The sequence below is a fragment of the Ruditapes philippinarum genome, unplaced genomic scaffold (assembly GCF_026571515.1).
Source record: "Ruditapes philippinarum isolate M1 unplaced genomic scaffold, ASM2657151v2 ctg3532_1_1_1_1, whole genome shotgun sequence".
NCBI classification, from domain to species: Eukaryota; Metazoa; Mollusca; class Bivalvia; order Venerida; family Veneridae; genus Ruditapes; species Ruditapes philippinarum.
The window spans coordinates 176,530-199,747 of record NW_026865641.1 but is presented as its reverse complement, the minus strand read 5'-3'; the positions used below and the strand labels follow the sequence as shown (position 1 = coordinate 199,747).

The following is a 23,218-nucleotide window of genomic DNA, read 5'->3' as shown; positions in this document are numbered from 1 at the left end:
CATCTTTCAATTTGGACATAACCCTTAATCATTTTAGGTAAAATTTCAAATAATGTACTGACGGAACAGCAATCTTGGTCCAATCCGACAAAACTTTATATCTACTTAATATGCTATTTCTTGCATGTAGAACTGTATTTCTTTCGCGTCCATTGTGAGTTGTATTTCATGAAGAAAGCTATTTTAAGCCATGCAATCAAACCGCCCTATACAGTTAGGCATTATACGAAAAGTATCAAAATATCGTTATCCGTGGAAGTAAAAGAAATTGTAGAATTTTTTTAGAAAAAAAATATGTTTGGAGTAATCTGAAAAACTGGAAATATTAGACTCAATTGTTAATTGGCAAGATTGTTATGCCAGTTAACCTAGTCGTACGAGTGACATCGGTTTTCGCGATATCAGGCTTACAATTAACTCAGAAGATAAAATAAGTTTTATGGCCCAAAATGATAGCAGAGTGAAATTATATTAATCATTCAAATCTTATTTTGAACCTTATCGAAAACAAAATGAAAGAGAAGCAGATTTTTTTTTCAATTATAACTTTGAAACGTCTGCATTTGATTATTTGATATCGATAAAGAAATTCAAAAAATCCTTAAAACTTTTAAACATATTTTAAAAATGTATATAAAGCTATGATCTAGAAATTCAGGAGTAAAAGTAACTAAATAGAGAATAAGAATATTCTTATGCTAGCAATGGTTTTCATTTCATTTAAGTTAATTAGGCTATCGATATCCTTTTTCTCTTAAAATGAAAAAAGAAATGACAAAAAAGAAAAATAGAAATTAATAATTATAAATAGAGGATATTTAAGTGTTTTCTCTAAATACAGGATTTATATTCATCGAGTGCATGGTAGCCACGAGTGAAATATGATAATTTTCATACCACAAGATGAAAATATATCCTGTATTTATAGGAAAGAACTTCAATTTCTGTATATTATATACATTTTTTTATTTTGATATTACAATTTGAGAGAATTTCCGTTAAATTTAGTGTAGTGCCCAGAATTAGAAAGAAGAAGTTTCCGGCACCAAAAACAGCCGTTGAAAATACGGAAAAATTATAGTATTCACTGCAGTTTTGGAACATAAAATCTTTGACCGTTGAAAAGACAGGAAAATGAAATTACGAGCATTTTGTGTTCTATCAAATATTCCTCGAATATGCGAGTTATATAATAAATGAATGAAAATAAACGAGATTCATTCGCTTAAATTACATGAGACAGGAAGGGCCCACAATAATGTTGTTAGAACTTTTGGCCCAACTCTTTTGTATGTACACTTGATGATGTCTGTAAAAATATGAAATTGTATATTGTGTGTATATTTATACAATAAAATATTAGTAAACAAAGCTGAAATGTATACATAATTAATTCATGTGGAGACAATGTCTTGAATATCTTCATTTTCTCACAATTCTGACAAATAAATGAATTAACGCTAGTTTAACAAAATATAAAGGTTTCTTACCATCCCCCGTACCATGTACAATCATAAACTTTGATTTCCTAAATTGTTCCGCAAACTTGGAAATGTTTGTCGCCTGCAAATAAAAATATACATTATGTATCTTCAATTACAGTGTCTGGCTATTCTATTGGTAAAGGGCTTTAAAATAAAATCCAACATTTTATTTTAAGGAGCGCAAGTAAAAAGGTAATCGTATGTAACTGAAAGACAAAAATATAATATCGGCAGTGTTTTAACCATTTAAAGTAAAAAAAAAGCATTACTAAAAATAATTTGAAGTCCTAAATACTTTTGGGTTATTGGACTGATGTATGAGTTTCCCATTTTAAAAAACATTAAGGTACAGAGTTAACAACGACATACGATCTGTAATACATGAATTGCGAAACAATTTTCCAGTCCCGTCCATTTTGGAAACTAGCACGAGATTAGTGATAGTTATGAGAAAAATATGGCCGTAACCCCTAGTAAGGTTCGAACCCCAATCCCAGGTTTAAAGTAAGACACCTTAACCAGTAGGGTATCGCTGTCCCCTAAATTGATTTACTCATATAACTCATACCTCATATCCTTCCAGATTGTCGTCTGCGGATGGCATGCCCATGTATCTCTCCGTGTACACACTATCTGTAATATATAGACCATATTGAATGGATGTAAGTTCAGTACTGTATTTATTGAACGAGTTGAATAGAATTATACATGTATAATGCGAGCCTGTGACGTGCATAATATGATTCTTTTTCACGAGTTCAATAATTTCAGTTATGAACCTACACGAATATCATATTCTATTTATCTCATACCCAAAAATAAAGAATGAAAAAGAATAATTTTTATTGACGCGACTATTTTATAGTGTACGCTAACATTAAGCGTTTCTTTACACTGTTTGTAGCACGCAAATGACGTAACGTCAAAATTAGACCGTGTAACAAAACATTTTTACTGAGTCGCAAAAGCGGCACAGTATGTTATAGATGATAATACGTTGGTTTTCAAATTTTTCTTTTTCTGTTGGTTTTTACGTCGCACGCAATACCTCGACTTTCGAGCTTCCTGGTAAAGAAATACCTCACTAAAGGTATGAACGGGCACCTGAGTCGAACAACAGTTTCCTCACGTGAAAGAATGCAAAGCCCCTGGCGAGATTCGAATTGCAGTGGTGAGGGATAAATAGTATGAAGTAAACAACATTTACCATTCAGCGTTATGTAACGTAACACTACTTATTTACAATACGGGAATATATTTGGACGAGTACACAGCTGGAGAATCAATATGGCGGCCAGTGATTGTTAAAGTTGTGTTAGGATCCAAATATACTTAATGTTTAATGACCTGTCTATGTCTATATCCAAATTAAAAAGATTTGACTGACGCTGCAAGGCGCTTGCAACGTTCATACTGGAAGACATAGAGGCCCAACCCATCGAAAACAACGTACAGTAATACAAGAAAATATACGAACATGATTAGTCCTGACACATCTTATACCAATAACAAAGTTTATTTTGATTAAGAAATAAGAACTTTAATGATTGGATAAAACGAGACTAACCGTAATATCTATAGTCGGTGACGGGCGCCACGGTTATCCCACAATCAAAGACACCCGTGCCACGTGCTAAGGCCAAACCAGTTAGAAATCCACCATATGACTGAAACAAGAATATGCAATATTTAAATGATACACATTTTATAATATATCTCTTTTAGAAGCCAATAAAAATATTTATTATATACCTATAAAGGAAATATTGTCAAAATAATGTTAGAATAAAAATATATTAAACACTTGTGAGAAAAAGTATTATTCAAAATATTTTATTAAATGTGAATTTTGAAACACCAAGATACAGCATTTTCTTGTAGAACGCGTCAAAAAATGGTAGCGTTGGTTTCTAAGACAACTGTTACTTGTCGATGTGATGTGATAAACATAGAATATGTAGAATTATATCACATTAAATAACTTACCCAACCCCATATAGCATGTTTATCACTGACATACTTCAATTTGTTAAAATATCTGAAAACAAAAATGTTAAATTCTGGTGCATAACTCTGATACAATCATTTATTACATGTACTAGGTTTAAGCTACAATGTTCACACTAAACCGGCTGTGAAAACCCTACTTTAAATGATTTTAGAGCAACTGTCCATTTAAAGTTTCGTGACTTTTATTATAAAAATACAGAAAATAGGGTACCCGCAGTATAGAGCCGGTTCAGACTGCACAAAAGGCGGATAATCTCTTCCGGTTCACACAAGTAAATTGGCATCGTTCATTAAAAATCTAAATTTTGCGAATACATGCATTAAAAATACAAAACATACTAATGCTGTTACATAAAATATATCAACCCCACAATTTTTAATTTTGTAACCTTCAGGAAAATTCATCGTTCAATTATTCATACACTATTTTTAAAAATATTGTTAATATAATGAATTAAATTGTTAATATAATGAATTAAATAAAGGAATTAGATTTCTGAATTTTATTCAATATTATTATAATAAGGTTGCCTTTCAGATTTAGGAAACAACCAGACGACTTGTTTTACCTTGCTGCAACAATAGTGTCGTCCACCTCTGTTGTCCCTAAATGTCTATAATTAGCATGCCGCCAAGAATCGCCACGCCCACCTGTACCACGTGGGTCAACATTGGCAATGATGATGCCGTGTGAGCTGGCTAAATATTCGTCCCAATCCAGTGTGAATCTCTTAGTTACCTTTTGAGAACTTGGGCCGCCATATCTGCAATTGGTATTTGGAACCACTTACAATATATTTATATATATACAATATATTTATATATAATTGAGCCGCGTCATGACAAAACCAACATAATGGGTTTGCGACCAGCATGGATCCAGACCAGCCTGCTGCGCATCCGCGCAGTCTGATCAGGATCCATGCTGTTCGCTATCAGTTTCTCTACTTGGGTAATAGGGTTTGTAAGCGAACAGCATGGATCCTGATCAGACTGCGCGGATGCGCAGGCTGGTCTGGATCCATGCTGGTCGCAACCCATTATGTTGGTTTTGTTCATGACACGGCTCATATATATAAATTAATATATTCTTTAAATTTTTTGTAAACACTCTTATATTGATAAACTATTGAAGGTTCCACGGTATTTTTTTCAAAATAGTTTGTACAAAATGACTTAAATATATATATTTTAAAAATATATATACTAATATATATATTTGGTTTAATTATACTGAAAAAGTATTTTGTATGGAAGACAAAATACTACATTGTTTACATTTTTGCTACTTGTATGACAAATGATTGAACCTTCAGCACTACGTTCTTTAATTATTCAACAGGTCATGTAACACATGTTTAAGATTAAAAAATAATTAAAAAAAGTTTGGATTTCTTAGGGATAGTGAGCCTTAATATTTGAAAATCTCACGCGCTTACACATCTGTGAGCAAGTTGAATTTGATTTCTTCATCTTCTTTCAGTTCTACCGGCAGCTTTAATTTCGCCCACATCACTAAATATACAAAATATACCAAATTAAGTGTATAAAGGCAATAACTGAAATAATATGATACACAAGCAGATAAAAATTCTACAAGAAAATTAAAGAGTTTTGACTTGCTTATTTTTTTTTTAATTTTGAAGACCTCTTAAAGGTAGACACTTCATTTATATTTTAAAACAGATAGCATATGGTCTATCGGCAACATCAAGAAACGTCTGTTTTCATTTTTGTTGACGTCACAGAAGAGGTCATTCTTTACAGCTTTATTTTAGGAGAAAGACCTCAGGTGTCCCTCAATGCATTATTTAAAAAAATGAATAAAAAAAATAAAATAAATAAATAAATAAATAAATAATTAAATAAATAAATAAATAAATAAATAAATAAAATACTTATATGCCATGTAATATTTATATTTACTTACTTTCTTTATCATTTAAGGGCACCTGCATAATTTTGATTCTTGGAAGCGCAATGTTCTTCAACTCCTCGGCTTTGTCCTTATTGTCTTCAAATGTAATTACTTCAATAAAAAAAATAATTTTTAATCTATTAGTGATCGACGGTAAACTTCATCTGATTATTTTTAATTTTTTAAATGTACAATTCACATAATAATTATAACCCCCTCGTTCCTTTGAAGTTATGTTTGGGGATTGACCCAGTTTGAATCCAGAACATTTCAGGTCAATGATCTAAAGTCAAAATAATTTCCAAGTATTTTACAGTATAGAGTTTGGTTCAAACTGGGATTAAACACAATTGCTGAGCAGAATAAATATGTTCATCTCGGCATTATAAGAGATTCATACTTAAACATACAGTCATTGAAGACAAATACACACACAGACTACGTACTAAGCTCCATTGATATGGTGTCCATTGAATCATTAATAGACTACAGAAAGTTGCAATTTTTGGGACAATTATGTCATCTATCAAACAATTATTTAGCAAAAGATATTTTCAACAACAGACTAGTTCGATTTCTGCAATTTAATACTCCATTCCGTGGATTTTTGCCAGATATCTATAGACTTCTACAAAAGTATCAACTATGCGATGTATTACATACATACAAAGATACGGGATCCTTTCCATCCGAAAATCGCTTGGAAACGCGTACACTAACAAAACATATAATTAATACTGAAAAAACTTAATCGATATAACAGGCTAATGACAAGTGATCATGGCGACCTTTTAAGAGCTGTGATAAAAGTGAATGAGCCAAATGTACTGTGGCAGATAGCAAAATGTAACCAAACTCTTTTGAATATATGTTCAGTATTAGTTTCCGCCATTGGAACTCTCTGTTCAAATGAATATATTCGAACGTGTTCAAAGTGTTCGGTGTTAACAGACGATATGACAACGCATTTGCTGCTGAACTGTTCTGAAAAACAATTTATTAATTGAAAGTATGTGGAACGGCGTTAATCGACCGCCTTGGCATGGACTGGTTTTCGGACTTGATAGGCCGTGAGCCTAGGGAACAGTGTGTCAGGTGCCTTAGCTTGGCCATCCAGAACAACGATACGAAATTTTCAAACTTTTGGATGACTAAGTGTATGTTCAAAATGTACAAAGTGCATTAATCAGAAAATAGCACAATTCTTTTGAAAGAATTGTTTTTATGTATCGATGTTATGTCTACTGAAACAAAGCTGAACTTTGTGTATGAATTTGAGAAATAACCATAAATTATGCATATTTGATTTGCATTTATACATGTTCATGAAAATTATATTCGTACATATTTATTTCATGCTTTCCAGTGTTTTATTGTTATATATCAGATGATTATATTCTGATAAACCACTAGTGAAATTTATAAAATATAATTTTCACTGTAGCCGGACTATATCTGAATGCGGATGAAAAGAAAATCATAACTAAATGGAATAACAGGCCGAAATTAATGCCGTCGTGCGTAAATTTTGCTTCTTTAGGAAAAGAAAGTCGATGTCATCATACATCATGTTAAAAACGACACAAAAGTAAAGAAATTTAACAGACCTATATTTTAAAATTGATTATGTGACGTCATGATGTGATGACGTCACAAAGGAGAATGCGTGACGTTACTCGGCAAAACCAGTAAAAAAATACTTAAAATCACTTAAAAGGCATGAAATAAAAAGAAAATTTATTTGTTTTACATATAAGATTGAAATATATTTCATTCGTGAACACCAGCTATTATATTTTCACTCGTGGCTACGCCACTTGTGAAAATATTGCATCTGGTGTTCACTCAGTGAAATTATATTTCAATCTTACATGTAAAACAAACAAATATCCTCTATATCTTTTTCATTAATTGCAAATTTACTGTATGTATTCATAATTGCAAAAGTGTATCGATCTGGACTGTATTATACAGTTGTTTCATACTCCATTTATAGCAGTAGCATAGCAGATTTAAGTTTAAAAATAAATGATATTTACCATCAATTAAGTGGTTATAGGAATTAAAAATCATTTTGTTAAATAATTCATTTCAAACATCAGAACTTTCAGTTTAGCGTTGCTTAAAAATATTGTTTTTTAATGAATTGTTCAATCAGTGTAACTTGGATTACTATAGTAGTGAATTAAATAGTAACCGTTTATATTCTTTATGAAAATGACATTTCGATCATCTAGTGAACTGGTCTAGGTTTTCATATAAATGTCATTGAATTAAAACTTGTAGATTTGTTTCCCTGCTCTCTGTTTCCTAGTGTTTCGTTTTCGCACTAGGGTTAGAGGGAAGTCTAAATCATATACAAGCATTTTTCCCCGTCTTAATTCTTACTCAGTGCTTTACTTTTCAGTTAGGGGCAAATCATATAATTGTGCTGTCCAATGTATACATTTTATAGATTACTTGCATTTGTTTATCTATATTCTGTCTTGTAATGTATATATCACATTTGTATACCTGTTGTGTCTGTAGTTATGTAAAAACTGGTTGTGTAATTGTTCAAATCTTCATGTATTATGGAGGATAATAAATAAATAATGGTTATACTGGTAACACGAATGTGTAGATTGACCGTGCTTAGGTATAGTCATTTCCGTATTAAGCGCTCATATGCTATTTAAGCTTGTAACTATTCATGTATATTGTATTAATTATGTGTCGATATGATACGCAAAAGCAGCCTAAATCACATGAAATACAAAAGGTCATTCGAAGAAGGTAAATAAAGGAAGCGATGTAAACAATCCACTTTATCTAGAATATTCATTTGGTTGAAACAGCTAAATAAATATAATATCTATATTCCAGTACAATCTTTATATAGAAACGACCTTTTGGAGACATTGAGTTTGGTTGCTGCTGACTCTACAGAGTTTTAATTTATTTTGAGGTATTCCTTTCGGAATAAATAATTTTGTTGTTGTAAAGAGGTGGTTGCTCTACAGAAGTTGTACTGTAAATATCTAGGTACCCAGAATCATGAATATAAACGTTATTTGGTTGTTGCCTTGTAAAAAACTGTTATAGTCTGAATCATTGCAGTTTTACAGGTAAATTCTAGAAAAAAAAAATATTTCGATGTTCCAACACAACACTTTTGAATTCTTATACTATTTAACATGATTGTATACAATTTATTTATTTCAATTGTAAATCATTTTAATCTACTTTTAATTTATATACTGGGATTCTTTAGACAACACTTTTTGTGTACATGATTATCATTTTGAATAAAGAATTACCTGTATTGGAAGTCAAGGATCTCAGTGTATACGTAGGTATACCTGGACCAAGGCACTGCAGCATAAACCTATCCCCTACATCCGGGAAATCTGCGCTTATCCAATCACAGTCTTTGGAGATTGAGCACGTGATACAGACTGGTTTTTGAAAATCAGATCCGGGTTCTGTGCTAGTTCTAGACAATGTAAGACAGATAAAAATATCTGGTAGATGTATTTCAATTAGGAAACAATTAAGCGTTTACGATTGTTCAGAAGCGTAACACCCCGGTCACATATTCACGGAATACGCCCACGGAAGAGCCGCGGATTAATTCTGGCCTCGTCCGTAGCTACCCGTACTGGTCTGTAGTTCTCCGTATTGTAACCGTAATCAATCGTAGTAGTCCTTGTATATCCGTAGCGATCCTTGACAATTTTTGAACATGCACAAAAATTTGCTACGGAAAAATCAACCGTAGCGTATCCCTACTTGTCCGTATTAAACCGTACTGTTACGTACAGGTCCGTACGGAAACCGTACTAGTCCGTACTGATTCGTAGGCCTTAACCTGCTACGGATTTCCACGGTTTGGTACGGAGAACTATGTATTTGTACGGTTACCCTACGTATAAGCTACGGTTTTAATACGGATTAATACGGCATTGTCACGGAAAGCTACAATCGTAATACGTTGTACTACGGAGAGGCAGGGATTAGGATGGTCTTATACGGTTTATTGCGTTGCAACACGAAACGGTACGGAATGGTACGGTCTACCACTGTTTAGTACGGATAAACACGGATTTATATTACATACGTGGAATAAATTTATAGTATCATGTGCTTTTTCAAGGGTATAAATACTACCTTCTTGTTAAAATAGACATATTTGCGTGAACATTCAATAAATGATAATTGCCATTTACTGGCTGCAACTTTATATTGAAATAGCTCAAAATGCGGAGGCAGTGGTCGAGCTGCTTGATGACATGCACAAAGGGAAAAAATATATTAATATCGTACTACAATTCATAAGTAATAGAATAGAATTTAATGTTACATATTTTACAAACATTAATTTGGATCGTGAAATTTGAGTAAATATGTACATAAAACGAAGTGTCTCATAAGCCTCGGATGCTGGCCCTTGAGTGATAATAAGATTAATTAATAAGCTTTTTACATATTTTTAAAACATAAACATTAATGATAATTACTGTTATTGTAAAATGAACAGCAAATTTCAAAATCAAAAGAGAAGCAGTATTGATGACTACTTTTCTTTAATGATTACTAGCCCATATCTAAGCAGGTAAGAAGAGATGGTGGACTAGAAATGGGGTTTACAAAGACCCCTACATGTTAAGTATGAGGCTCTCATGGCCGAACCTGTTGAGGATCCGGCGTCCTTTATGAAATTCACTTTAATCGGACCTTATATGACTCGGGGGTCGGACGCGATGAGGCCGAATCCTCTCCGCCAAAATCATTGAACTCTGCAATTCGTTTTCTAGGTGTTCTTTTCTTGTGAGGCATTTTGAAAATGAGCATGCAAGGGGTTGCGGACGGATATAATAGGTCCGTATAGGTCCGTGGCAATACGTTCTTCTCCGTATCAATTCGTTCTTCTCCGTATCAGACCCGTACTAATTCGTACTAACCCGTGCTTATACCGTAGCAGACCGTAGTGTATCCGTAGTGCATCCGTCCTGATTCGTGTCGCTCCGTACCAAACCGTGTTGGTCCATAACAATCCGTGTCTCTCCCGGGGATTTTGGTGGTAAATCCGTCAAACTCTGTACTCATACCGTTGTGTGTCCGTACCGGAACCGTAGCGGACTACGGAATTTCACATTTCCGTAGTAGTCCGTGAACGATTAGACCGTAGCTCTTCCGTGGCATTATCCGTGAATATGTGACCGGGGCATAAAGTTTACACTTGTTTACGGCATTTTATTCTGCCCATGCGATCAAGCCTGTCAGTATCTGATCTTGATGTGTATTTTTCCCTTTTCTGTCAGTAAATCTTTTCAAAATTTCCCCTAAAAGCGATGAATAGATTTGTCCAGATTGAAAGATGGGAAGGTCTATTTAATAAATAAAAAATAAAATTCAAGTAATGTGCCGAAACCTATGATTCTGATTGGCCAATAAGAGTAATGAAGTTAAGTACGGAGCAGTATATAACAGCTGCCACACAGCACTTGACACCTGCTGTTGTGAAGTGTAAAAATCTAGTAAAAGGGGTGAAGTTATTTGAATAACATAGTAAAATAAGAGCATACATTATCATAATCATTAACGTTTTTACGCTGAAATAACGTAACAGTTATAGATCTTTATGATCAATCTCAATACTTAAATCTTCAATCATTTATATTTCACACCATCTTCTTGCATTTCTGGAATTGTTGCGATAATATTCTCCCGTTAGCAGCCGATACATATCTATCAGATTATCTATACACGATAGTTATAAGCCTAATTTCTACATTTGAGCCGTGTCATGACAAAACCAACATAATGAGTTTGCGACCAGCAAGGATCCAGACCAGACTGCGCATCTGCGCAGTCTGATCAGGACCCATGCTGTTCGCTATCAGTTTCTCTTCTTGTAATAGGCTTTGTAAGCGAACAGCATGGATGCGCAGGCTTGTCTGGATCCATGTTGGTCGCAAACCCATTATGTTGGTTTTGTCATGACACAGCTCATTTAATTTACCTGAAAAGATGTCTAGATGTGGGATCACCTGTTTTGTATGCTAGATAATATCTGAAATAACAAGAGATAAACGATATTTCAAGTCTACAATAAAATATGTGAAACGTTTTGATTACCCTATGCTAGGATGAAAGAATGTGCATACAGATTACAAAGATAGCGTGCACTGGCATATATTCCAAAATTGAGAAATCAATCGGATACACATGTGCAAATTTCACCTTATGTTTTTCAAGTTAAATTCGAGTGAAATTTCATGACTCAGCACTAATTCACATAACTTGAATGAAGTTGAAAGTCGTGAATTCACGTAGTTAAAATCGTGAATTTACGAGGCTGAAATCGTGAATTTCGCGAAGTAAGAATCGCGAATTCACGAAGTTGAATTCGTGAAGTTGAAATCGTGATTTCATGAATTTGAAATAGTGAAGTCGTGAAGTAACAATCGTTAATTTATGAAGTTGTTGTGAATTCAGTATGTTTAAAACGTGAATTCACGAAGTTAAACTTGTAAACTTACGAAGATAAAATCGAGAATTCATGAAATTGAAATGTCCCAAGCAGTTGTTCGTACGTTTGCCTTTCGAAAACTGAATCAGGTATAATATAAATGGGGTCGTTTATTACAGATGTAAGTATAAAATTTAGAAAAAGGATGACCGTTTCCTTCAATTTCCTTATAGGGACACCACTGAAGTTTTTTGACATGACGAGATTGGAATATCTTTTCAATATATGTGTAGTATTTGAAGTAGGTTTGAACCAAACACTTGTGTGCAAATTTTCAGACAACTTCCTCACCCCTTTTTTGCAAAATAATAATTTCTAAATTTCTATTGTGCAAAATGAACATAGAAAAGACAAAAACAGCAACGCTTTACTCTCAAATTGGGCTTAGAATCGCACAAAAATCACTATTTCATAACTGAAGTGCTGCACTTGATCTATGCAAGAATTTTAAATTTTGTTGTTTTTGTTGTTTTTTCTTGTTTTTTTTTTAAAACATTTTTGACATCAGTTGGGCTCTTTTAAAATATCATAGTGGAAAAATATATTGTAGTTAAAGTGTAAAAAAACTATTTATCTGTCGCAAAAATTATTGTTCGAATTAAAAAAATAATACTTCCAAAAAATGAGCGTATGAATACAATATGGTAGAAGATCGCCCTAAAAGGGAATGTTGGTAAGTGTCAATTATAACATATATTTTATAATACTGCATGTTTGTAACGTAGCTTTTCATTGGATAATCGTGACGTTTATATACACGGCTGCTGTCGATTCATGAAGAAAATCTTACATTTTTCTCTAAAAAATGATGCTTGCTGTATTATAAATTCGTTATAAAGATTGTTGACAGGTTGTATGGCCGTATGTAAACGGCTATTTGCAATATAACCCTATAATCACTTAGTACCAAATCAACATTTTTTCCAAGAAATATTTCATAAAAATAGATGCAAATAATACATTTCTATCGTTTTCATAAATATCTGATTTTCTTTCCGAGAAATATATTATATCAATACGCAAATAATAAATTTCTATTGTATTTATCGATAATTTAAATATTTGTGAAAAATGTATCAATTGTAGACCAAGCCACTTTAATTCACGTTATATAACAAATATTTTATAACTTACATTTGCTTTGCAGTTTCATCGTATCTACTTATCGATATAACGTCAAACAAACCGGTTGTTATAACAGCTGTTCTACCATAGATACCTGCTGGAATCTGCAAATAATAATAATAATAATAATAATAATAATAATAATAATAATAATAATAATAATAATAATAATAATAATTATAATAATAATAATAACAATAATAATATAAAAAAAATTAATATTATTATTAATGATAATAATATTATAACTATTATTAATAATAATTCTAATAATAATAATGATAATAATAATGATAATAATTAAAAATAATAATAATAATGATAATAATAACAATAATAATAATAATAATAATAATAATAATAATAATAATAATAATAATGAAAATAATTGATAATAATCAGCATATGTTTTTAAATTGAAATAATTTCTATTTTCATTTAATGTAGAAAATATCTGACATATGACTTATAAATAAACATACATTTATTTCATTTTTATGTAAATATTTCAAATGTATGAAATAAAAATGATAAAGCCTTTATTCCGAATAGTTATCATAAAAAATAATTATTGTTAGATGAAATGAAAAATAAAATGTTTGACGAGTAAACGGGGTTAAAGACTTGTATATTATTTATAGTCGAGTATATAATTATAAAGCTATATTTTCAAGTAATATCTAGAATATTTTGGCTTACATTAACGGTTACAGAAGCGTCTATCTTTACTATATGTCGGTAATAACCCGCATCTCCCTCACGCTGTGGTAATATCAGGAAATAATGACCTCCGTCAGCCGTAAATGTTGGATTTACGTACTGTTAAAAAACAAATTATAATGTTAAATTTTTGGGACACACAACAAGAACAACAACAACAGAAAAAAACCAGCAACAACGCAAAATATTCCCCATATTTGCTATAATGAATGTATACAATTAAAATATGTAGCCACTGTATTACCCTTTATCTCGTGACTCGTCCCGATTTAATACGGATCCTATTTTAACCCGAAATTCAAGGCCACGTTTCCATTTCATTAATAATGTTAATTGCAATGTGACCCTTCGTCGGCCGAAGTCAGACTAAAACAGACCTACTTAACGTTTGTACTTTATATCCGGATTACGTATTTGAATACGTTAAAGGGAATCGACCGATTTTTCACATGGCAGGATTTGAAATTTTTTTTTTTTAGATCAGTAGGTCAAGGAAACAACTTGTGTGCATAATTTTAAAATAAAATAAAAGAAAATAAATAAAAATGAAAAGCCGACCAAAAATGGCACATAAATTCGATATTCAAACCAATTTTGTGTATATTTCTTGCACATTTTTTTTCCTCTGCTAAAAACCCAAGCTTAGTTATCTCAGAACTTAATTTCATGTTTTTAGACTTTTAGACCACGGTGGTGTTCAATTAAGAGATGATAAAGTTGAGGAGACTGAACTAAATAATAAAGCTGTGTACATGTAGATACGAAAAACAGCCAAAAACAAAACAAAACAAGGGTGCCATAGTCACAAAATACGCCCGTTTACGAAAGCTTTAGATGGAGATGGGGGCATTATGGATAAGTGTTATCTAGCAAGCAAGTTTTTATCCTTGGCACAGCCGCACTGTGTTGTTAAATGAACCTTAAAACAAATCAGTAGGGAAGATAAAAAGTACATGTAATTGTAATTTAATAACTAAAAAATTCTGATTTAAGATTTTATTCTAGGGAAATACATTTCATTACAATTCTTAATCTTTGAATGAGCTGAACTGATATTTACTTGAAAATTAAAATATAATTAAATTTCTATGAGAAAGTATTTACATTTGATAAGGTAATTACTGTATGATCTTTATGAACAAATACCAAGTCTACAGAAACACCATAGTTATCACAGTTAAGAATCTTGACCAATGAATGAAACATGTGTAAATAAATGTTACATTCTTTAGAACATACTCAAGTCCAAGAAAGAGGATTATTTTATGCCCTTTGATTAAATTCTATTTTTAGAATTGAAAGTGAAAGTAGATCAAGGGGAGTAATTGTGTAAGTCATTTATGAACAAAGTAATAACTTTGTTGTTGCCCTTTGATTAAATTCTATTTACAAAATCTGGATATTTCATCATCTTTAGTGACCTTGACCTTGTATATATATTGACCTAAATTATATGTATCACAGCCATAGTCTTGATAATGACCATTTGTGTTACAATCCCTCAATAAATGATGACTAAATGGTCCATATACACATCTTCATATTTTTATCTGAACTTTGACCTCTATGTGTGACCTTGACTTTGGCCGCAAGGACCTGAATCTTGCACGCGACACTCCGCCTCACAATGGTGAACATTTGTGCCAAGTAATATTGAAATCCCTCTATACATGTGGAAGTTTTGCTCCGGACAAGCATTATCAATGACCTGTAAGTGTGACCTTGATCTTTGCTCTACAGATCTAGTTCATAAGCATGACACAGCATATCATAGTGGTGAACATTTCTATGAAGTTTCATTAAAGTTCCTCTATGCGTGTAGGAGATATGCTCCGGACAAAATTGGACGCCGTCCGCCCGCCCGCCCGCCCGGCAGGGGCGTTCCCATAATACGTCCCGTTTTTCAAACGGGCGTATAATAAAAACAAGAAACATGTATATAAAAACAGTAGTGTTATTATTCCATGATGTCTTTGATACATTGAACTGAGATAATTGTTATATAATACTCGTAGAATGGTATTTTGACGTTAACAAGTAAATTATGTTACAGATATATTTTTTATCAACTCTTATCAAACAAATACACTCGTAAATAAAGTATGATCTAGTACAGATATTAGATAAATATACTCGAGGATAATAATGTTCAAGATTCATACCAAATCAACCCAGCCGCCTGACGGTGCTGTAAATCTGAAATTCTGAAATAAATAAAAAGTTTGTTATAGACTATGTTTTATATGCTTTTAGTAATTTTATGCTGCGTGCCTGTCTCCATATGAGTCAAATTGTTTCAAACAAATCAAACTTTGGAAAACATCTACTGTGAAAACCCTCAATTAAGATCAAGGACGGGACTGCTCTAAAGTGGTCTTAATGTGCAGGGTGGTCTGATTAGTGAGTACTAAGATTTTAAGAACATTAAGAAGGTTCAAGATTCAAGTAATAATTTACACGTTGCTGATGCTGCAGAAATTATCACCGTATTTCAATTGCTTGGCTTACGTAATAAGAGATAGTTTTGCATATTTTGACATGTTTTTGCTAATTTACAAGGATTGTTATTGCAGTTCACAATGCGTACATTATTGTCTTTTTTTCGCTTCACAATATTTTACATTTTAATACATTTTCATTTTTTTTCATAAAAATAAGCTTGAATCTGGCAAAACAATCTTGCCCATTAAAATGACTCCATCATTTCATGTTAATATGTTCAAATTTTTCTAACAAAAATCAACAATTTGTTTTACTTCCACAGAAACGGTATTTTGATTCCCTATCTGTAAAAACCTGTTTGATTGCATTGCTACAAATAGCTTTTTCGGAAAATCTGAATTATTGAAACAAGGCGAAACGTACACGGTGGTCATCAGATCTATATGGAAGAAATAAGTAGATCCGAACTTTAGTAAAATGGCACTCGCACTTACCTCAATGCAGGATCCATCTCGAGCACTACATATAGTTATTATTGACATATTTTGTGGTCTATTTAACCATATTATCTGAACATGGTCATCATTCTGCCACGTGACTCTCGTGAAATAATGATCGCTGAAAATAAAATAAATTCAAACATATATTTGCAGAAGCGTATTGTTATTGGCACGAGACTCCAACTATCATTTTCTAAATGTTGAGAAAATCGCTCCCAAAGTAAACCATTTTATAACTTGTTTATTTCTGGGCAATCTGAACAACAGCATATTGTTTTACGACATATGCTGAATTCGAAAATGTGTTTTTTTTCTTTTGATTAATTTGTTACCATGGTTTTGGATGTTTGCGTGTTTTGTTGATTTTTGGTGTTGTTTTTTTGGAAACAGAACAAGTGTGTTATTCTTGTAATAATTGTTAACATCATCCTACTTCGTGTTTTAGACAGAATCAGTCACGTGACATATGAAAGAATTTTTAGGTTAGTTAGAATTACATTTCTAACTGAATAAGAGCTCTAATGTTCTAGAGAAATGTATTGTTAGATGTTATTCATGCAGTGGAGATAGAGTAAAATGCTATTTAAGACTTTCGACGATGACGTCATTAATAACATTTTATATCATGTCCATTCATGACTTGTCCAATGATTTGACAGGGGAAAGATTGCCGATATTTACAAGTTCTGTACACAAAACTACGAAAACATGTACAATGTACTGTAACCTTGACTTCAAATGTAACAATACAACATACAATTTACTAACAAAGAACAATACAATGAAAATATGTCAAATGTACTGTAAACTCTACTCCTATTGGAACAATGTACTGTTCACATGACCAAATGTATACACTATAATGAAAATATAAAAGTTGAAATTATATCGATTCAACATGCCAAAAACTAAGTGTAGTGTAAAGTAAATATTTAATTTTCAGGTTTCAAAGGGATACTTACATATCTCGGAGAGCTTCGGGCGCATCTATATTTATAGTTGCGTTTGTATGTGTGTTGAATATATGTAACGAAAATGTTGGGTTTGTTGTGCCAGCCTGAAATTATGAACAAGAAAGTTAACCAAAATATTGTATTCTGTGAAATCACATAATTTCGTGGGCATATTTGTTTGTCAAAAAAAGAAGAAAAAAACACCCCCCGCAAAAAAACACAAACCCCCCCCCCCAAAAAAAAAAAACCCCAAAAAACAGAGAACTTTTTCGTGTTGTTTTCTTCATTTGTTGACTTCTGTTTTTGCACAATAGTAAGATGCAAATAATATAATTCTAAATTAATCTTATAGCCAACGTAATAAAACTGCGCTGGATCTTAATTTGTGATTAGACCTATCTATGGAAACCACGAAAATTAGTGCCTCTCCAATGATAATGATTTTTTAGAACATTGTCTGGATAATTATACTGCCAAAAACATCTTTATCTTGTAATGCTCAGTAATGTAAATATTATTCTTGCATAAAATTTGCGCAAGCAGGCATACATGAACGGAGACGAAAACATACATAAACGGATAAATTTTCGTGACCACGCGCCGTAAATGCACGTTTTTCGAACCTAAAACGGTGTGGGGAAAGTAGTTTGGACATCCCCTGGAAAACAATGTAAATTTTACTTACCTTAGGGTATAATAATTTCTTATTTTCAACATACTGGTTCTTTAAATCGCCGTAATATGTAAGATCAAACAAGCCTATTTCTGAGTCATTAAATGAAGCAAACGCAAAATAATGACCCGAAGGTGACCACCAAATTGCATTGTCTGTGAATAATATTTCCTCTGAAATAGAAAGAAAAAATATGTAATATTTAGAAATAACATTCAACCCCTATTGTTCATTACTTAATTTTGAAGCATTTACAAAAGTAAGCGCTTTTTCTGTAATAATAATAGTGTTTTGTATACATAACCCTTTTGAACATACAAACCAATGCTACTTGATTTTGGTCTTATTAACGAACAAAAAAAGATATGTGAAGTGAAAAAACGAAAACAAAAACGAATTTTAAAGGGACTCAACTGAGGATTTTGAGACGATAGGACTGGAAATAGTTTTTCCGGGATTTGTGAACCATTTGTTCTTGACTTATAACTTGTTTGAAGATTTTTAGATCATTCCCTCATCACGTTTTCCATAATAATCATTTAATTGTGCAAAATTACATAAAGATGAAAAGCGTTGCAACGTTTTTCACCCAAATTGGGCTAAGAATCGCACAAAAATCGATATTCAATTTAATTCCGAGTACGTTTTTATTATCCTTTACAGATTTTTCCGTTTATAATTTCTATTTCTTTGTCCTTTACATTTAGAGCATTACATTGTTTTGTAGAAATCACAGTTTTATTGATATTTACCCTCAAATACCCAGTCTGGTACACCATTAAAAATTTCATCTGGTTTACCAGTGGTTGTTACACGGAATTCACCTTCTTCGCCATATATATTACGTCTATAATATACGTCATTATCCTGAACAAACACCTGAAACATAGCAACTATATCATAGCAACTGTACCATGGTAACCGTATCATAGTAATTACACCATGGTGACTGTACTATAGTCACGGTATTATAGCAACAGTAGCTGCGGTATACGAGCAACTACATTTGTATATCAAATGCCGTGCCAGAGTAACACACTTTCATCCCGGCAGTATATCGTAAGTAATAGACGGACATGAACACCAGTTCCGCATCCGCGCAGTCTGATCAGGATCCATGCTGTTCGCTTACCAACTCTATTACAACTTACAAGTAGTGAAACTGATAACGAACAGCATGGATCCTGATCAGACTGCGCGGATGCGCAGGCTGGTCTGGATCCATGCTGGTCGCAAACCCACTATGTTGGTTTTGTCGTGACGCAGCTCATATATATTTCTGTTGTTTAGTTTAGAAAGAATCCTTGTAGAAGAGATAAAGTACAAACGATATAATAGTAAAATAAACAAAAATTTCCAGAATTTTATCTTACACAGTGCACCTGTGAAATAATAGCTATTAAAAATTTATCTTTACATACAAGTTTGATACATAGGCTAGCAAATACAGAGGTATTTTAGAAGTATTTGTCTGTTCTCATCATGGGAAAGGGGTATATATAGAGCACATACAAGTTTTTTTTTCTCTAAATGCCGATTTATTTCCATCGTGTGGTATAGATATCAATATTTCACGGGTAGCGGGAGCCACCAGTAAAATATTATATTATTATATTATATTACATATTAAAAAGATCATCACAACACGCGATGAAGGTAAAAAAAACCTTTTCTGTTAATAATATACTTTTTTCTCCATTTTCATGACTTAACGATTTGAAATATTTCCCCTTTAATTTTGTGTATTAGCTGAATTAAGAAGAAAGTAGTCCTGCAAGAAATCATAGAAAAATGCATTTCACTGTACATTGAAAAATATTTGTTTACAGTGTAAATACGGGAAAATGAAAATTTGGATTTCATTTCATCAATATGTCTAATTCTTTCATTTATGAGTATATGTATATTAACAGATAGATATCCGAGCGTCTATATATTCCCTTCCCATGTAAAGGGAGTAAAACCTCTATCAAAAAGAATGTACATGCTCTATAAAAAGTATAATTATATAAAATTTTTGAGTAGATCATAAAGTTCTACTTCCGAACAAATTTTCATATAAATGAAATACTAGTTATCTCGTTTCTTTAAATCCTTTTTATACGTTCAATATTTGATAAACATTGTAAAATTATTTTTTTTTCGTTAAAATGATAGCAAAATGTACAAAAGCACCTACCACACCGTCCACGGTTGGTGACCAGGATACATACTGGAATGTCTGGCCTCTTGGTCCTTGTAAATTTGTAGCATCTCTATTCAGCAGAAAAAAGTCATAATTATAATAATAAGAGCAAATTCTCAAATTTTTAAGAACTCATATAATAAAGAAAAACAATAATTTATAGTTGTGATGATGCCCTTAGCATTATACTTCAGCTTTGTAGAACATTTTCTTGCACAGTCTATCTTAGATAATATAAGTTGTAAAAGTTTTATATTTTTGGTACATTTATATTGCTATTGCTTTAATGAACACGATCTATATTAAGTCACACAATACAGTAAAAAATTCCGCAAAGCGGCATTCTGTAGAGAAAAAAAAGATCTCAACAACATTTTTTCCATAAAAATAGAGATGAAGAGTTTTTGTTTTGTTTTTATTAGAGTGAAAAAAAGCAAGTGATTAATGCATTACAAACGATACTTAAAATCCAAGTAAATTTCCAAATAAAGATCAAAATATACGAAAATAACCCCTTCTGCGTTAGTCCCGCAGTAGATATATGGCGATAAAATACTGCAAAAACCGGACATTAATATCACATAGCATGTAAATCATTATTTCAATCTTTACACTTTTCACTTTTCTTTAATCTTTCTTGAGTAAATTTTCTAAAGTTTTCTTGAGTAAATTTTTCTAAAGTTTGATTTTCTTGAAAAATTTTGGCTAAGCTTGAGACATGCAGCTTTGATATCTCTAAAGCGGGAGATAATTTATAAAAAATTGATAATTACATCGATGATAATAAAATCGATAAATAAATCAAATTCATACGGGAGTTTATCAAGTTATCACAGATTTTATCTGCATGAAACAGATAGGAAATTGTTTATTGTTGTTTCTTATCAATAGGAATGCATAAAGTCATGACGTAATGTAAGACAAAAAAGGTTTACCTATATATACTTACTTAGTTTGTAAATTCACAACTTTGTATTTTTTACTAGAGGAATGTCTATATATCTGTGAAGTAAAAGAAACAGCAACGTTATATATAAATGCGTCATATACGATATGTCTTATTAATGACAATCGTGATAAAGATATATTATATGACCCGGCGACTCCAGTTATATAACCCACCACTGTTCCGTTCACAGTCACATTACTTATTAAAATTGTCTATATCGAATTTAAAATATTTCGATATTGCTTTCTTTGATATATTCATAAATTCGCAGCAGTCGTATGTATTATTAGTTATAGTTATGTACGTTTGTAACGATGCTTTTCATTGGATAATCAACTTTGTACACGGCTGCTGTGAAGTTATGAAGTACTTTTTAATAATATAAACGTCACGATTATCCAATGAAAAGCGATGTTACAAACCTGCAGTATTATAATGTTTATTGTATAAACGTCACATTATCCATTGTTTAAGCGACGTTGTAGCAACGCTATATGTCGCAACGCCGCTATATGTCGCAACTAACGCTAAATGTCGCAACGCTGACGCTATATGTCGCAATCAACGCTATATGTCGCAATCGCATTCCGCTAAATGTCGCAACGTTGCCGCTATATGTCGCACAAAAATTGATTGCCGCTAAATGTCGCAACCCCTTGACGCTAAATGTCGCACTTGGTAGGAAAGTAACAGATGGAACTGAAACAAAAAGTTAGTGTTAAAACATTTAAAGTTTATACCATTTACACATGAAAACATATCCTAGTAACCAAACAAAAGTTGTATTTCGCGGTCTATGGCAAAAACCTTATATGGCCATAGAAACTGTTTTTGATAAAAGGGATGGATTTGGTTCTCAACCACGGACCAGGTGTGAGATCAAACTTTCTCATTGAGGATGTCTTTCTCACAAAATGTATCAACAAAAACATTTGGATATACATGTATATTTGTTAATATATTATTTGACATAACTGAGCAAACCGCTTGTTAATGCTAAGGGGGAACTATATCTTAATATATATTTTATATTATACCTGTTCATAATCTGACTAGATAGGCTTTACTACATGTAAGTATTAAATAATACCCAATTAATCTGTTGATCGATATTCGTAACTATGCGGTGTATTGATTTAGGTTTATGACAGAATTGTTATACTTTCATAACTTTTTATATTTATCTCAATATTTCTTTGGGAACATTAATGAATCAATATACTATGGAATTGCCAAATGTTGACTGCCTACTGCTTACTGTCAACTGCTTACGGCTTACTACTTATTATTCACTGCCTATAGCATTAAAATAAAAATGGACGACCTATTACAACTGTATTGGTCAAAAAATTATTCAGTTGCCGAAGTAGTTGCCGTTCTGGAGGTCATGCACAACATAGTGCAGTGGTATATAGGCCACTTCCAACAGCCTTGCTGTTGAGTAAACCCTTTAGCGATGTGGTTGAGGTGTCCGCCTACGGACCAAGAGGTCTGTTGTTCAAAACCCGGTTGGACCCTTGGTATTTTTCTGCCTCCTAATTTACTTAAATGGTGTCAGAAGTGTTTGACGGACTCATTCGGTAAGCAGGGAGTGACATTCAGGAGAGCTGGCTAGCTCTGAAAAGTAAAGAGGGGAGGAGTGTAGTGGTTGTAGGTATATAGGCCACTTCCATCAGCCTTGCTGTTAGATTAACCCTTTAACGACGTGGTTGAGGTGTCCGTCTACGGACCAAGAGGTCTGTGGT

The 23,218-nt window shown here is 32.4% G+C and overlaps 1 protein-coding gene across 3 annotated transcripts in view; it reads right to left on the bottom strand.

Annotated features, from left to right (window-relative positions):
- Positions 1-23,218, bottom strand: part of LOC132729872 (dipeptidyl peptidase 4-like) — a 168,279-nt gene that overhangs the window by 1,873 nt on the left and 143,188 nt on the right. For all 3 annotated transcript variants that reach the window (XM_060715704.1, XM_060715705.1, XM_060715706.1), the window contains exons 6-23: positions 21,474-21,526; positions 20,519-20,594; positions 19,092-19,218; positions 18,352-18,512; positions 17,676-17,770; positions 16,708-16,831; positions 15,934-15,975; positions 13,751-13,870; positions 13,061-13,155; positions 11,417-11,467; positions 8,712-8,887; positions 5,425-5,523; positions 4,934-5,009; positions 4,064-4,258; positions 3,471-3,522; positions 3,052-3,151; positions 2,053-2,117; positions 1,491-1,563 (exon numbers count right to left, since the gene is read on the bottom strand). In XM_060715704.1, coding sequence (XP_060571687.1) covers positions 1,491-1,563; positions 2,053-2,117; positions 3,052-3,151; positions 3,471-3,522; positions 4,064-4,258; positions 4,934-5,009; positions 5,425-5,523; positions 8,712-8,887; positions 11,417-11,467; positions 13,061-13,155; positions 13,751-13,870; positions 15,934-15,975; positions 16,708-16,831; positions 17,676-17,770; positions 18,352-18,512; positions 19,092-19,218; positions 20,519-20,594; positions 21,474-21,526 — 1,780 coding nt within the window. The remainder of the gene's footprint in view (positions 1-1,490; positions 1,564-2,052; positions 2,118-3,051; positions 3,152-3,470; positions 3,523-4,063; positions 4,259-4,933; positions 5,010-5,424; positions 5,524-8,711; positions 8,888-11,416; positions 11,468-13,060; positions 13,156-13,750; positions 13,871-15,933; positions 15,976-16,707; positions 16,832-17,675; positions 17,771-18,351; positions 18,513-19,091; positions 19,219-20,518; positions 20,595-21,473; positions 21,527-23,218) is intronic.